At 41.9% G+C, this 15,924-nt stretch overlaps 1 protein-coding gene across 3 annotated transcripts in view; it reads right to left on the reverse strand.

Moving 5' to 3' along the window:
- LOC139566571 (atlastin-2-like) overlaps positions 1 to 14,131 on the reverse strand; it is a 28,427-nt gene extending 14,296 nt beyond the window's left edge. For all 3 annotated transcript variants that reach the window (XM_071387854.1, XM_071387853.1, XM_071387855.1), the window contains exons 1-2: positions 14,028 to 14,131; positions 1,916 to 2,199 (exon numbers count right to left, since the gene is read on the reverse strand). In XM_071387854.1, the coding sequence (XP_071243955.1) occupies positions 1,916 to 2,199; positions 14,028 to 14,100 (357 nt within the window). In that variant the 5' untranslated portion in view covers positions 14,101 to 14,131. The remainder of the gene's footprint in view (positions 1 to 1,915; positions 2,200 to 14,027) is intronic.
- Positions 14,132 to 15,924: the final 1,793 nt, after the last annotated feature.

Below are 15,924 nucleotides of genomic sequence, written 5' to 3' on the forward strand. Positions count from 1 at the left end.
TAACCTGTGAACATTTGTCTCATCGGTGATATTTTTTGTTAAAAAATAACTCGGGGTCACAAACATATGAAATATACCACATTACTTCTTACTAGTAATACATATACAATGGGGAGAACAAGTATTTGATACACTGCCGATTTTGCAGGTTTTCCTACTTACAAAGCATGTAGAGGTCTGTAATTTTTATCATAGGTACACTTCAACTGTGAGAGACGGAATCTAAAACAAAAATCCAGAAAATCACATTGTATGATTTTTAAATAATTAATTTGCATTTTATTGCATGACATAAGTATTTGATCACCTACCAACCAGTAAGAATTCCGGCTCTCACAGACCTGTTAGTTTTTCTTTAAGAAGCCCTCCTGTTCTCCACTCATTACCTGTATTAACTGCACCTGTTTGAACTCGTTACCTGTATAAAAGACACCTGTCCACACACTCAATCAAACAGATTCCAACCTCTCCACAATGGCCAAGACCAGAGAGCTGTGTAAGGACATCAGGGATAAAATTGTAGACCTGCACAAGGCTGGGATGGGCTACAGGACAATAGGCAAGCAGCTTGGTGAGAAGGAAACAACTGTTGGCGCAATTATTAGAAAATGGAAGAAGTTCAAGATGACGGTCAATCACCCTCGGTCTGGGGCTCCATGCAAGATTTCACCTCGTGGGGCATCAATGATCATGAGGAAGGTGAGGGATCAGCCCAGAACTACACGGCAGGACCTGGTCAATGACCTGAAGAGAGCTGGGACCACAGTCTCAAAGAAAACCATTAGTAACACACTACGCCGTCATGGATTAAAATCCTGCAGCGCACGCAAGGTCCCCCTGCTTAAGCCAGTGCATGTCCAGGCCTGTCTGAAGTTTGCCAATGACCATCTGGATGATCCAGAGGAGGAATGGGAGAAGGTCATGTGGTCTGATGAGACAAAAATAGAGCTTTTTGGTCTAACTCCACTCGCCGTGTTTGGAGGAAGAAGAAGTATGAGTACAACCCCAAGAACACCATCCCAACCGTGAAGCATGGAGGTGGAAACATCATTCTTTGGGGATGCTTTTCTGCAAAGGGGACAGGACGACTGCACCGTATTGAGGGGAGGATGGATGGGGCCATGTATCGCGAGATCTTGGCCAACAACCTCCTTCCCTCAGTAAGAGCATTGAAGATGGGTCGTGGCTGGGTCTTCCAGCATGACAACGACACGAAGCACACAGCCATGGCAACTAAGGAGTGGCTCCGTAAGAAGCATCTCAAGGTCCTGGAGTGGCCTAGCCAGTCTCCAGACCTGAACCCAATAGAAAATCTTTGGAGGGAGCTGAAAGTCCGTATTGCCCAGCGACAGCCCCGAAACCTGAAGGATCTGGAGAAGATCTGTAGGGAGGAGTGGGCCAAAATCCCTGCTGCAGTGTGCAAACCTAGTCAAGAACTACAGGAAACGTATGATCTCTGTAATTGCAAACAAAGGTTTCTGTACCAAATATTAAGTTCTGCTTTTCTGATGTATCAAATACTTATGTCATGCAATAAAATGCAAATTAATTACTTAAAAATCATACAATGTGATTTTCTGGATTTTTGTTTTAGATTCCGTCTCTCATAGTTGAAGTGTACCTATGATAAAAATTACAGACCTCTACATGCTTTGTAAGTAGGAAAACCTGCAAAATCGGCAGTGTATCAAATACTTGTTCTCCCCACTGTATGTTTTAGAAACATTACAAAGCACGCGCAGCCATTTTAATGGGTTTTGTGTCATTTCAGCGGAAAAATATTTTGGCTGGTCAAAAAAAATCTGGCTGGTAGATTTACCTGCCACAGCAACTGGTGGAACAAAAAGTTAATTTTAGACCCTGATTTTAGGCCCCTCATGTAGCCTGTACAAGGAAAGCCTGTGTATAACCTCACCTGGTTGTACATGAAGCGCAGCATGAAGTCCAGCAGGAAGGACTTGCCCTTGCGGAAGGCACCGGCCACCGACACCACCACCACGTTGAGGTCGCGCACATGCTCCTGCAGCAGGATGCGCTCCAGCGCCACCTCGTCGAGCTCAAAGGCGTGGTCGTCCTCGTGAGCCACAACGATCTGGATCGGCCTGGCCGACAAGGCATCTTCTTCATCTTCCTCCAACAACAGAGCCTCCTCTTCCTCAAGGCTCATCTTATGAGGCACACCCTCCACCCCATGCTCACCTGGTAGAGATGTTTAGAATCATTAAAGGGAAGATCCTCAATTCATAGAGAATGTCCACCCCAAATCAGAGTTTGTTAAACATTTTCAAACCTGAAAGCGGTTACTGGTTAGATAGTGGATATTGCACACAGATACCTGCATTACCTACTAGATCACCCACAATATAAATTAAACTGTGTTACTTTAACTTCATTTTCGGGGAATATTAATCCATTACGCCATCTTTTTCCATTCAACAACGCTAAAATAATCTGTAGCCATGTTAAACCTAAATCTCGGATTACTGGAACTAGGCCAAATCTTGGAACTATAGTATCCTTTTAAAGACAAAGGTACAGTGGTTCCTCTAAGTTGCGTCATACTGCGGCACACCTTGCGGGCTGATGCAGCATGTTATTTGTCAGCCATTTTTTCTATTAATGCAAGTTATTTCTAGTTTGACTACCAGAGGGCATTTTTGAGAAGCATTTGATAGTCCTCCGTATCGACATTACCAGAGAATTTAAAACCTTTTGTAATAACATCGTATTGATTGTAAAAAAATTGGCATAATTAATATTATGGTGTTTCTAATCAGAGAAAAACTAAACCATCAGGGTTTCCGTTAGGATGGGAATGGAAAATATGGAGCTGTACAACGGGACGAAGGAGTAGGCTGTCCTTGTATATAAGAATTTGTTCTAAACTGACTTGCCTAGTTAAATAAAGGTTACACTAAGAGCATAACATTTCTGCACCCTAATTTTCTAATTATTGTCTAAACAATACCCAAAACAGAGATTAAGGGAAAATAAAAATCTCATTGATTTATCAAGACCAGTCCCCATGCTTGTCTCAGAGGAGCACAAAAGTGCTAAAATGTTTGTAGGCTTTTGCTTCTAACTTCAATATGCTCTTTAAATAAGACCTACACCATTTAACAGTATTTCTAAAAAATATTTTTTTCAATGATTACAATAATTACATTTAAAGGATTGGAGGACTATATTAACATCTAACGGGCATTTTCCGTTAGATGTTCGCAGATGTTCGCCGATATTCTCACAGATCCTAAGGGGCTTTTATATAATTCTAAATGAATTAATAATAATCGCTTTGTTTAAAAAGTAACGATATTGGCAGATTTCGTTTTCATTTAACCTGGAGTGAGCGAGAAAAAGGCCATTCTTGAACATGGGGTGAGACACTCACTAATTTGTAAATAAAACCAGTTCGTCATTTAGAATTATTTATGGAGAAACCTAACTTGATTATTTAGCAGATATCACTTCCTTAAATTCAGTCAACACATATCTTAAGAATATTATGGAATATTTGAACATTGGTTTCTCCATGCTTGTCTCAGAGCAGCGCGAAACCGTGCTGAAATAGACGTCCACAGCGGGAAGGCTATGTATTCTGTGCCCATTGGTGTTCTCTCTTCGGTTACACATCCTTGGAATAGCAGAACAGCATAACGGTCCGGGCGGCCCTTGTTGCGCCTGGTGAGCAGTTGGTCAAGTTCTGTTGTCAGAAGAGGAGTGGAAATGTCAGGGTGAACAGAAGACCTGACGAACCCGCCACGTATGTTGACTCTGCCCGTCGGCGTTGTAGTTCCAGAGCTCACAGTTGTGCCTGGCATGGATTGTGACTGCATCTCGTTCCTCGCCCTTTTCAACACAAGTGAGTCAATGATTTGACTGACAAAGAACTTTGTGTCCTGCAAGCCCAGGGATGGATCAAAGCTGGTGAGACATTCAATAACATCATCTTCACAGACGAATCAACCGTGGCTTTTGAGCAATTTGATCAAAATTGCCATAGAAAAAAAAGATCAAGAAGATTAACGAAAGCATTGACGTTGACGTTGAAGAAATGTTGTTTTGAGTTAGAAATGTAGCACTTTAGAGTACTTAAACATTGAATACATTTCAAATTGAGGGATTTTCACAACAGTAGCCGGGCTATAAAAAGTCTATTGTCCTGATAATAGGAAACATTTGCATGATGGGCTACATTATTGTAACCACAATATCACAATTTATATCTACCTTTCCAATTACTTTTAGAGTTTGGGATTTACAAATGTGCGCTTTCATTAGTTACATTGTTTTAGTTCGAACGAGCAGATTTTCTTTAAATTATTGTTTTATGTAGGATGCTACATTTGACCAGTTGCAATTGTAAGTAAGCCAAATAAATAAAAACATGCTACTTTTATTAAGCCTCAGCCTACCACAGACAGTTAAGTTATTTTATATAGCTCTAGGCTCCGAAGAAATAGACTCCAATTAATCCCTTCTGTTGTTTGTAAAGTCAAATTAAAATGAAGATAGTTGAAATGAATTGCTCGACTGGTGTAGGTTCTCCATCTATTGGTGTGCAACACTTGCATAACACGTTAGCTATATTTTAAGCACCAGGCACTGTTCTTCACTTATTGATTGCGCTGCGGTTGCAGACAGTTGTTTTTTTTAATTGAACCTTTATTTAACTAGGCAAGTCAGGTAAGAACAAATTCTTATTTACAATGACGGCCTACCGTGGCCAAACCCGGAAAACACTGGGCCAATTATTCGCCGCCCTATGGCACACCCAATCACGGACGGATGTGATACAGCCTGAATTCAAACCAGGGACTGTGGTAAAGCCTCTTGCACCGAGATGCAGTGCCTTAGACGGCTGCGCCACTCGGGAGCAATGACCAAAATATATAAACACAACAAAAAAAAGAAACGTCCCCTTTTCAGGACCCTGTCTTTCAAAGATAATTCGTAAAAATCTAAATTACTTCACAGATCTTCATTGTAAAGGGTTTAAACACTGTTTCCAATGCTTGTTCAATGAACCATAAACAATTAATGAACATGCACCTGTGGAACGGTTGTTAAGACACTAACAGCTTACAGACGGTAGGCAATTAAGGTCACAGTTATGAAAACTTAGGACACTAAAGAGGCCTTTCTACTGACTCTGAAAAACACCAAAAGAAAAATGCTCAGGGTCCCTGCTCATCTGCGTGAATGTGCCTTAGGCATGCTGCAAGGAGGCATGAGGACTGCAGATGTGTCCAGGGCAATAAATTGCAATGTCCGTACTGTGAGACGCCTAAGAAAGACCTACACGGAGACAGGTCGGACAGCTGATCGTCCTCGCAGTGGCAGACCACGTGTAACACCTGCACAGGATCGATGCACCCAAACATCACACCTGTGGGACAGGTACAGGATGGCAACAACAACTGCCCGAGTTACACCAGGAACGCACAATCCCTCCATCAGTGCTCAGACTGTCCGCAATAGGCTGAGAGAGACTGGACTGAGGGCTTGTAGGCCGGTTGTAAGGCAGGTCCTCACCAGACATCACCGGCAACAACGTCACCTATGGGCACAAACCCACCGTCGCTAGGACTGGCAAAAAGTGCTCTTCACTGATGAGTTGTGGTTTTGTCTCACCAGGGGTGATGGTCGGATTCGCGTTTAACATCGAAGGAATGAGCGTTACACCGAGGCCTGTACTCTGGAGCGGGATCGATTTGGAGGTGGGGTCCATCATGGTCTGGGGCGGTGTGCCACAGCATCATCGGACTGAGCTTGTTGTCATTGCAGGCAATCTCAACGCTGTGCATTACAGCGAAGACATCCTCCTCCCTCATGTGGTACCCTTCCTGCAGGCTCATCCTGACATGACCCTCCAGCATGACAATGCCACCAAGTTAGCTTTCTTACATGGCACATATTGCACTTCTACTTTCTTCTCCAACACTTTGTTTTTGCATTATTTAAACCAAATTGAACATGTTTCATTATTTATTTGAGGCTAAATTGATTTTATTGATGTATTATATTAAGTTAAAATAAGTGTTCATTCAGTATTGTTGTAATTGTCATTATTACAAAGAAATAAAAATTGGCCAATTAATCGGTATCGGCTTTTTTGGTCCTCCAATAATCGTTATCGGCGTTGAAAAATCAAAAATCGGTCGACCTCTAAACCAGATCAAGATGCCCGGATGTCAAAGGTTTTTGTTTTCTAAATGTTTGGAGTGTTAGCTAGCAGCGAGTAGGTGTCTGTCTGGTGTCCTTTCTGCTTCCTGTTTCTCTACGGTGTGGTTTAGACAGGTAGTCTATGGTCTGAGAGGTAGTCTACGCCCACTCCGATCACACCAGTAAGGTTCTTGAAAGATGAAAATAGTTTAACTTGTGGGAACCGTCTCTTTAAAACATCAGAAACAACAGACTGCAGTCATAACAATAATGGGTCCCAGTCATAAAATCACAAGCTTGGATGTCAAAAGTTCTCGAAGCCAAAGCAACAACTTTCAAGTCAAATGATACGAGAGCAGTAATCATGAGTTGGCCTAAATGACTATCTATTCACGATTCATTTGATGGATCCAATTCAATGAAGTTGAACTACAATAATATGCTGATGTTCTCTGAATAGTTGAGCTGCTCTTTGGGTGAAACAGAGCTGAAAGAATACTGTCTGTACCATACGCTCACTGAAATGCACAACAGGAAACAACGTGGCCGGAACTGGGTTGCCAAGTTTGTGAATGGGTAAGAAACAAACATTGGTTAGAGCAGTTATAACACACACACCTAGATTGCAGACTGTGCAGCCCTGCCAGTGCGACATCAACTCGGCCTCCTCGGCCCAATTGTTTCGTTAATAAAGTCTGTGGGCTCTGGTTCAGTTCCCCCCTGTCCTTTCAAGGACAGTTAGCCCATTGGGAGGGGGGGGGGGGGGCATAATGAGGGGCACACGCAGCCACCCTCATCACATTACAGTAGATGACACTGCAGTAATCGCCAGCCAGTCGGGGAGGACGGAAGACAACTACAGCCCCCGTCGTTTCAGACTACATGAGTACGACATTTAAGAAGGTGGTTTAAAGGCAAAGCAACCAGTCATGTGCTAATTGCTATGCTAATCGAACAACTTGATAGACATCTACACAACAAGCAACTGTTCATCATATCCATGGCCTTGACTGACCATGACAGATGGGGGGGGGGGGGGGGGGTTTGACCACCATGACCGGACCCATCGTATATACTTCATATGGGCAATAAGGGTGCTTGACTGGGCAACTCAATGGGCATCTATTAGGCTTCAAATAAATACTAGTCTCAGACCAAGTCAATCAATCAAAACACATAAGTCTCTGACCAGGGCACAGCAGGTAACATCCGGACAACTCCGACACAAACCTAAACCTGAACTAAAAAGCATGTTTAATGGAGAATCCTGTGGCCGGAAAATGTCTGTAGAGGCATAGGCCGACACCTAGCGCGGCACCAGAATGGGCATCCACAGCCGTGGAGGGTTCAAAGTGTGCGCAGGCCTTTGTTCGTGACCAGCACCAGCTAAACGCACCTGGAGTCGCACTGTTACAACTGGAATGGAACAAAAACCCGCACACGGCAGCCCTCCGGGAAACCTAATCTAGAGTAACTGCCAGAGGATGACCATTCACAATGTCTCCATCTGGCTAGGCTGCATTCCAAACTTGAAAGCCTACTCACTAGCCTCCGTCACTGTCTACTCCACCTTCAAAGAGCTGAAAGGACTGAATGTGTTTAGGCCTATGCCATAGCTGGCTGGGCAATATGGCTTTCAGATTGCAAGGGGAGTTGGAAGATGGACTGAAAAGGGTTAGCAGAGGGAAGGAGATGTAAGATGGGATTCGACACAGTTTCATAAAACTGGTGAACCCATTGGTTCTAACAGTAGAACAAACCCCCTATGAGGATAAAAGCTCCTTTGGCCAAATTAGCAGCTGGAGGTCAATGCTGCTGGGAGGAGCGAGTGATGAACGATTTGACTAAGTACAGGATGAGAGCGAGTTCTCATGGCTGAGGACAACTTTCTGCATTATTTAGAGCGCTTTGCTCATATACTAACGTGTCTTCATGCCAAACGTCAGGGGACCAGCCAAGATGGGTGCGACTGACAAAAGAGCCAACTAGAAGGTGCTTTTTTGAGCTCTCCCAGCGGTGCCGCTGAGGAACTACAGCAAGCACACTGGTTTTGTTTGGAACACCGCCTGCATCCCCACCATCACGCAATTACTGTTCACGCAACCCAAAAAACAGCTCATTATAAATAGCGCAATTTGGGTCAGGTGGGCATAATTTCAAAGCTTGTTCTATTGCCAAGTTCTAAAATACGACCTTAGTTTTAGACTTTCACAGGGCAGTTCAGAGAAAGCGATCGTCATTTCAGTGCGCATAGAAAGGAGTCATGCGTGCAATCAGTAGTGACAAGGGCAAGAAAATAAAAAAAATCTATATAGTTACACTATTTGAACATACATATCGTTTTGATATTATTGCAGTATTATTTTTTGCACTAGTTGGATGTACCTTCACCAAAACTCCAGGATACTTCCTTCATAGCTTATTGCCATCTTTTTAAATAGGGAACCAATTGGTTTCCAACACTTAATTTCCATTACTGATTTTCTCATGGTTCCCTAGTCCCTCTGCAGCAGACATATGGTGATCAATAGCCTGTTTAGTACGTCGCAATAAAAACCACAGTATAGAATCGCAATACATATCGTATCGGCACAAAAGTATCATGATAATATCGCGAGGTCCCTGGCAATTCCCAGCCCTAGCATTCAGATGTGTTCTGTGGCAAATTTTCTTTACAATAGACAAAGTGAAAAACAAGCTCACTGTTCAGAACCACCCAGGGTATGACGCCATGTCATCTTGTAACTGTACATCAAACATAGTGACTCTAAACATTGACACTGTACTTGACGAGTTTCATGATATGGAAATGTGAAGTGCACATTTGGACTCACGGCTGTTTGGCTGAAATGACATCAGTATTATAGCCTAATCTTCAACATCTCATCTTTCAAAATACCGGTCTCTTAAATTTACAGAATTTCCCTTGGACAACAAAACATTTGCAAAAGTCGGCCAAATAGCGGGAGGGACGGGAACAACTTGTCTCGTGCGGTGCTCAAGTTCAGAACGGCAGTCAGTCAAAACCCACAGAGTGCTTATGGTGAAAAAAAATACATAATTATCAGTCTCCAAATATGCCATTTTCAACCCCTATGCGGGTACGAGTGTAAAGGGTTGGAGAAGTCCAGGTGTTCTATTGATCGGTGTAGAGGGACGTGCATCATTCCCCTTCAAGACGATTTGATATGCATCTAGATACATGGGCTCTGATACAGGACCGAGACGTTTTAATTTGAAATGACTCGGTGCGATTAGAGAAAAAAACCTAGTGGATGCACTAACACATTGCATAAACATTCATTTTCCAGTCATTTTTTTTTATATATATATATTTTTTTTTTATCGGCTGCTGATGCAGCTCATGAGCTGAATCTGTGAGCTGACGTGTGTGTATAAATGATGTAGGTCTATGGTGTATATGTGTACCGTGAATTATGTATGATTATAGCGTATGAACCATCTAGGCACCTGATCTGAGCCATAAAGGGAGATTATGCATCTACCACCCCACCACCACTTTCAGATTAGGGGGAGCAATTTAGTCTGGTTTTTGTTGCTCCATTTTGGTTCTGAAATCACCCACTAATTAACTTCTAATTTTTGCAGATTAAGTGTTTGAGCTAGTAATGTATGAATATTTATCAATAACAAAAAAAGCTATGACATAGCCAACGAATATATAGCACAACTTTGGATTTCACCCCATCTCAAAATCAAATTGTTTTGACCGTTTGGAAGTTTAGTGAGCTTACTTTCTCGTCCTGCTGCTTTGGCCATGCAGAGTGCTTCGCAAAGTGATTGCTGTCCACGTTATGAAAAAGGTCAACATTACCCTGTATATCTAAAAATGACCATATACACGGATGGCTTAATGCAAAACTACCAAAACTATTGCTGATGGTGAACCTGAACAATCAAAATAAAATTAAGCCCTGTTGAGCAGGTAGCCTAATATTTGGCCTAAAAGCCAAATATTGCGCAAGCCATTTTAGCATTTCAATGCTGAAGATGCGCAAGGTCAGGAACAGGCCACCTACTGCACGTTGGTCAGCGTGCGAAACTGGGCAGTTTGAATAGGCTACTGATAATCACTGGGGTTGTTTGGCATGCAAAATGACTTTTAGATCTATGACTGTCAAGCACAGTTACATGCTTAGTTCGATACTGAAGGAGAGGACCGATCAGTTATCCCAAAACAGGAGGACTTAGAGGTAAAAGGTAGAAAAGTAATGAGCAATAGAAAGTGAATCGGTGAATTATAACATTCAAAAATCTATTTTCTGACCAATGCATGCTACATTTGGATCGGTTTTGGGACCGATGCAGTCTTAGCGGAAACATTTGAAACGGTGAATCGTGACATACCTAGTGTAGAGCGGGACTGGTTTTGTGAGCTTTGGAAGCGTGCCTCATCAAGCCCTTTATCCAAAGGGCATCAATCAAAACGCATCAACACCAGAGAGAGTTGTCAAGGTGGGGAGAAAAAGTACAGGAGGGATACAGTGATGGCAGTAAACTCTAGGCTGCTGCGCAACTAGTGAACAGCAGTCGTCGCCACAAAGCTGAGAAATCGATATCGATCAAATACCATAAACATGAAGCAAGATATTGGGCAAGATGAGACCTATAACCCGTATTACATCTCAACATCAGAAAAAAACTGGGGGAAAACGATCTAGGCTAGAGTTCAATGGCACTTCAGATGTGCTGGTATGACTCCCTGCCAACAGTCTAGAGGAATCAACCATTCTTAATATGTTAGTGCTATGAGCTATTCTTGGGACATCCCTACCCTAAACACTAAACTTAACCACTTTAAAAGTTAAACGTCAATGGAGTAGGGACCTTAATCTGTTAATCCAAACGAAACCGAACAAAATCATACCACAGGTCAAATGGAGCTAACCTAGGCCCTGCAATGTTGTTCACTTAGGCCAATGTTCTCTTGCTCACTTAAGCACTCTGTTCAGATGCATGCGAAGATGCCAGTGTAGGCCGAAGTCGCAGACATTGCTCTCGTTCAGTTTTGTATTTTCCCTACTAATGGTTAAGGTTAGGATTATGAGGGGAAGCTGAGCCTAGTCAATAAAATGCATTTATAGAGCTTTTTCATCAGCCGATGTCACAAAGCACTGTACAGAAACCCATCCTAAAACCCCAAACAGCAAGCAATGCAGATGTAAAAGCACGGTGGCTAGGAAAAACTCCCTAAAAAGGCCGGAACATAGGAAGAAACCTAGAGAGGAACCAGGCTCTGAGGGGTGGCCAGTCCTCTTCTGGCTGTGCCGGGTAGAGATTATAACAGAACATGGCCAAGATGTTCAAACGTTCATAGATGACCAGCAGGGTAAGACAATAATCACAGGTTGTAGAAGGTGCAACAGGTCAGCACCTTAGGAATAAATGTCAGTTGGCTTTTCATAGCCGATCATTCAGAGCTAGAGACAGCAGGGGCGGTAGAGAGAGAGTCAAAACAGCAGGTCCAGGAAGCACGTCAAGTCAACCGGTCAGGGTTCCATTGGCAGAACAGTTGAAACTGGAGCAGTAGCATAACCAGGTGGGCTGGGGACAGCAAGGAGTCATCAGGCCAGGTAGTCCTGAGGCATGGTCCTAAGGCTCAGGTCCTCAGAGAGAGAGAGAAAAAGCAAGCCATCCTAGAGCCAGAGATCTCTTCCATCAGCAGTTGTCTACTGAGACAGCTGTGTCAGAGATAAATGCCATGTTAGGATGATGACGGGACTCCCTTTTTAAGAGTCTGTGCCTTGCAGTGATGGAACTCGCACAACTGGAACTCACCTCAGTCAAGCACAATTTATTGCTAGTCAGTAGACAGTCTAAGCACACAAATTAAAGCATACTCTGTCATTACTGCAGGGGACCTGGGGAATAGTTACAGGGGAGAGGAGGGGGATGAATGAGCCAATTGTGTCGGTTGTATGTTGGTTGAGCGAGTAAGCTAGGCTAAATGCCTACTCCAACTAAGCTAGCTAGCTCATAAAATGTTTGCCAAGAGGTGCAAAAGCTTGGCCTAGGTCTTAAAGGTGGAAATGGGGAGAAAAATTGGATAAGAAAACATTTAATTGGACAGCCAGACAGAAGACCGTAGCCTCAAGTTGCCTATAGAAACAGGAGATGGGCTCCTGCCCTATGGTCCATCCTAGCTCGAGCCTCGGACAAGGCTTAGCCTACTTCTTAGACGGAGGCAAAAGATCCCAATAATAGTTTTCCTATTGCCATCCCCTTAATCTCCCATGCTTGGATGGATGGTCAGACAGTTCTCCCCTTGTATAGGAACATTTCTATTCCTAACAAGTCGAAAAAGTTTTAATTCCTACACCTCTGACCTTGCCTCATTTCAAGAAGTCCAAATTAAGAAGTCCAAATTAGCAGAACCAACTTAAAGGGATACTCCAGGATTTGGGCAATGAGGCCCTTTATCTACTTCCCCAGAGTCAGATGAACTTTTGGATGCCATATATATTTTAAAATGTAAATATATGTTAGTTTGAAGGAAGTTGCTATTACAATTACTAACTAACATTATCACAATGACTGGAAGTCTATGGGTATCTGCTAGCCAACGTTAGTTAGCATTGGCTCACAAAACTACCTCTAACTTCTTCATACTGGACACAGATAAAAATGGTATCCAGGAGTTCATCGGACTATGTGGAAGTATCCCTTTAAAACATGAGCTCGAGCGCGCCCCCCCCCTGACTGGCTAGGTCAATGTTCAAAAACACACCATGTAGAATAGACCCTAGACTTGTGTAGCGAAGCAGCAGGAACAACTGCTGCAAGTAAACAAACGTGTTCTCTAGGGCTTAGTGGAAGCAGTGAAAGTGTAATGGCCTACTTAAATGCTTGTTTGTATGCAGTCAGTACTGAAACAGTTAATGATACAGTAGTTGGCAAGCTAAAGTATCACAAGTACGCACAGTATTCCAACATCGATGGTCAACTGGCTAGGCAAACTAGCTAGCTAATCCTCTTGAGAGGTTGCGTAAGAGAGAAGATCAGCAACTATAGCAGCTAACTAACGTCTAGCTGGCCAAATTAATTCCAAGTAGGCAAGACAGTAGACTAACTGCAGTAGACTAACGTTAGAGCATAGGGTCCTTGGCCTCTATCTTCCAACAAACCTTTAACAGGTTAGCTAGCTATCCATTTAAATTAGCTAACTACACAAAACACTTATGCCACTCGTGTCATCCTGTACTTAGGCAGATCATTCATTTTAAACTAGGCAATAATACTAGCTAGCAAGCAGTCTCAAACGTTTACAAACTCACGATAGCTAACAGTAGTAACGTTAGCTATCTAATAATGGCATTGACACCTGAAGAGTACCGTTAGCTTTGACAATCATCATATATGATCATGCCTTCACATATTGTACGGTACCAGTGTTGGCTAATGGGTAGTTCGCAAAATAGCAAAACAATTAGATTAGCTGGATTTACTAAAACTAGCAAATAAGACAAAAAATGGTCAGCCAGCTAACATCAATTAGCTAGCATTACAAAAAGGAACACCCAGCTTATTGTGTAGCGCTAACTTATTATTAACTACTAGCTAGCTTTGACTTTGTTGGACCGAGACATTTGGGATATCATATTTAGTTTGACACAAACAAGACGTTAATGTTAATTCAATATTTTCTTCGCAAAATTGAAACGTGATGTTGAGTAGGAAACGAATAATGGGATGGGATGCTCTACACTGGAACTCGATAGCATTCCCTCGTCCATGATAACGTTAGCTCAGAATTAAAATAACAGGGCTACTATCGTCAATCCCACAAAACAACCTAATTGTATTCATGTATTCATCATTTACTACCTAAGGACAAATAATACCTTCGCCGAAAATGCTGTTTTTGCAATTTTGCGGAGAGTGATTCCGATGCTTCAACCTGCTCTCCTCCGCCATCTTGACCCGTTGAAAATAATCAAATTCAGTTGACGTCAAAAAAAAAAAACTCCCACTTGCCTTTATCAAGTTCAAACGATGAGGTTTTCCGCGGGGTCCTAAAATAATTAATGGAATATGTAGAAGCATTGTTTGCGCTTTGATTGAAAGCCTCAACCTTCTGATTGACTTTAGTATTTTTTTTATTATGGTCTGATAATGGGCATTGTTCTTGCCACACACACACACACACACACACACACACACACACACACACACACACACACACACACATGCCCAAACTAAATTTAAATATATTCAATTTATTAAATATCCTTTAATGAAAATCATGTTTTGATGTTCTATTTGATGTTTAGAGATCTAGGATGGTAATGAGTGATTATTGAGTTGCCCATGTGATCATGCATTTTTCAGTTGATGTCCCAATTACTGAACCATGTAGACTGTATACTTTTCGTAAATGGGAGAACAAATTAATGACAATTTCCCCCCCACAAAATATATAGACAGACTGTCGAACGTAAAATAAAAATATACAGAAATAGTTAAACTCCAAGTCATTTATCACCAACTCCACAGGTGTACTGAAAGAGAAATAGGCTGAGTTTACTATAATCCATTATTAGACATGGGCCGGTATTGTGAGGGTAGCGAGCTATCAATAATCTAGCACATGTGAACCAATATAACAACCTAAAGCATCATATTTATATAACTAGGCTACATTCATTTTCATCCCCTTAAAACTGTGGTACATAAAGCAAAGCAAGCAGGGGATTGTAATGTTGTGTTTCACGCTTCACTGACTAGACACGTTAAACCGGTCAATGATGTAAAGATTGACTCAATCTCAGTGGTCTTCCCATATTGATCCAAAATGTTCTTATTGATCCAAAATGTTCTTTTTTTTGTCACATTTAAATAGTTGATTAAAGGATTAAAACCTACAAAGTCAAGCGTGCATCTTCGTGGACCATTGTTAGTTTGTGGGACGAGCTAAGTGGAGGACGCCATGTGATGCAAATAAGTGGTGTTAGGAAAAGTCCTTGCAAATGCACTGGCCATTTCACTATCAAAGCACTCAGACCTTTTAGATAGAAGCCGATGAGTACATTTACACGCACACTAATAATTCGATATTAAACTGATTATGGCAGAAAGCCGAGTATGGCATTAGTCATGTAAAAACCTTACTCTGCTCATCTTAATCGGCGTAAGGTCCTAATCGAAGTAAGCATGCGCCGAATAAAAAATGTGGTTTTCTGAGAACTATTTCGAATTATTAGACATGTAAACAGTTTAATCGACGTTCCAGCGGTGTATCGGATCTGCGCATGTGCAAAATACTGTACGCGCGAGTGAAGTTAGTTCAGAAAAACTGAAAGTATGCATCTTATAAATAGTTTTCACATTCAAACGTTATATTAACACAGAATCAAATAGTCTTAGTAAAAACGAATATGGTCACTGTGATTTCAGATGTGTCCATGTAAACAGGATTATTAGGAAAGTCATTCTTCTTGCAAAGCATGTTTTAAACGAGCTATTATATTAACCTGACTATCCATCACAGTAATCGCACTATTGTGTACATGTAACCGTGCACGATGAATCTGATTGCCTCTTAGGGATCGGTCGAAATTTATACAATTATTACCCAGAGGAAAATGGGGGAGGGTCGTGCTTTTTCAATTTCACTCAGGGGAAGGGTTTAGTATTTTTTGTATTTCATCCATGGGAGGGTAATGTAATTTGTTATCGATTAAATGTCAGCATTTGTCAGCATTTTGGAATTTAAGTATTGAATTTGACTATGTATAACTT

The sequence above is a fragment of the Salvelinus alpinus genome, chromosome 2 (genome assembly GCF_045679555.1).
Source record: "Salvelinus alpinus chromosome 2, SLU_Salpinus.1, whole genome shotgun sequence".
Classification (NCBI taxonomy): Eukaryota; Metazoa; Chordata; class Actinopteri; order Salmoniformes; family Salmonidae; genus Salvelinus; species Salvelinus alpinus.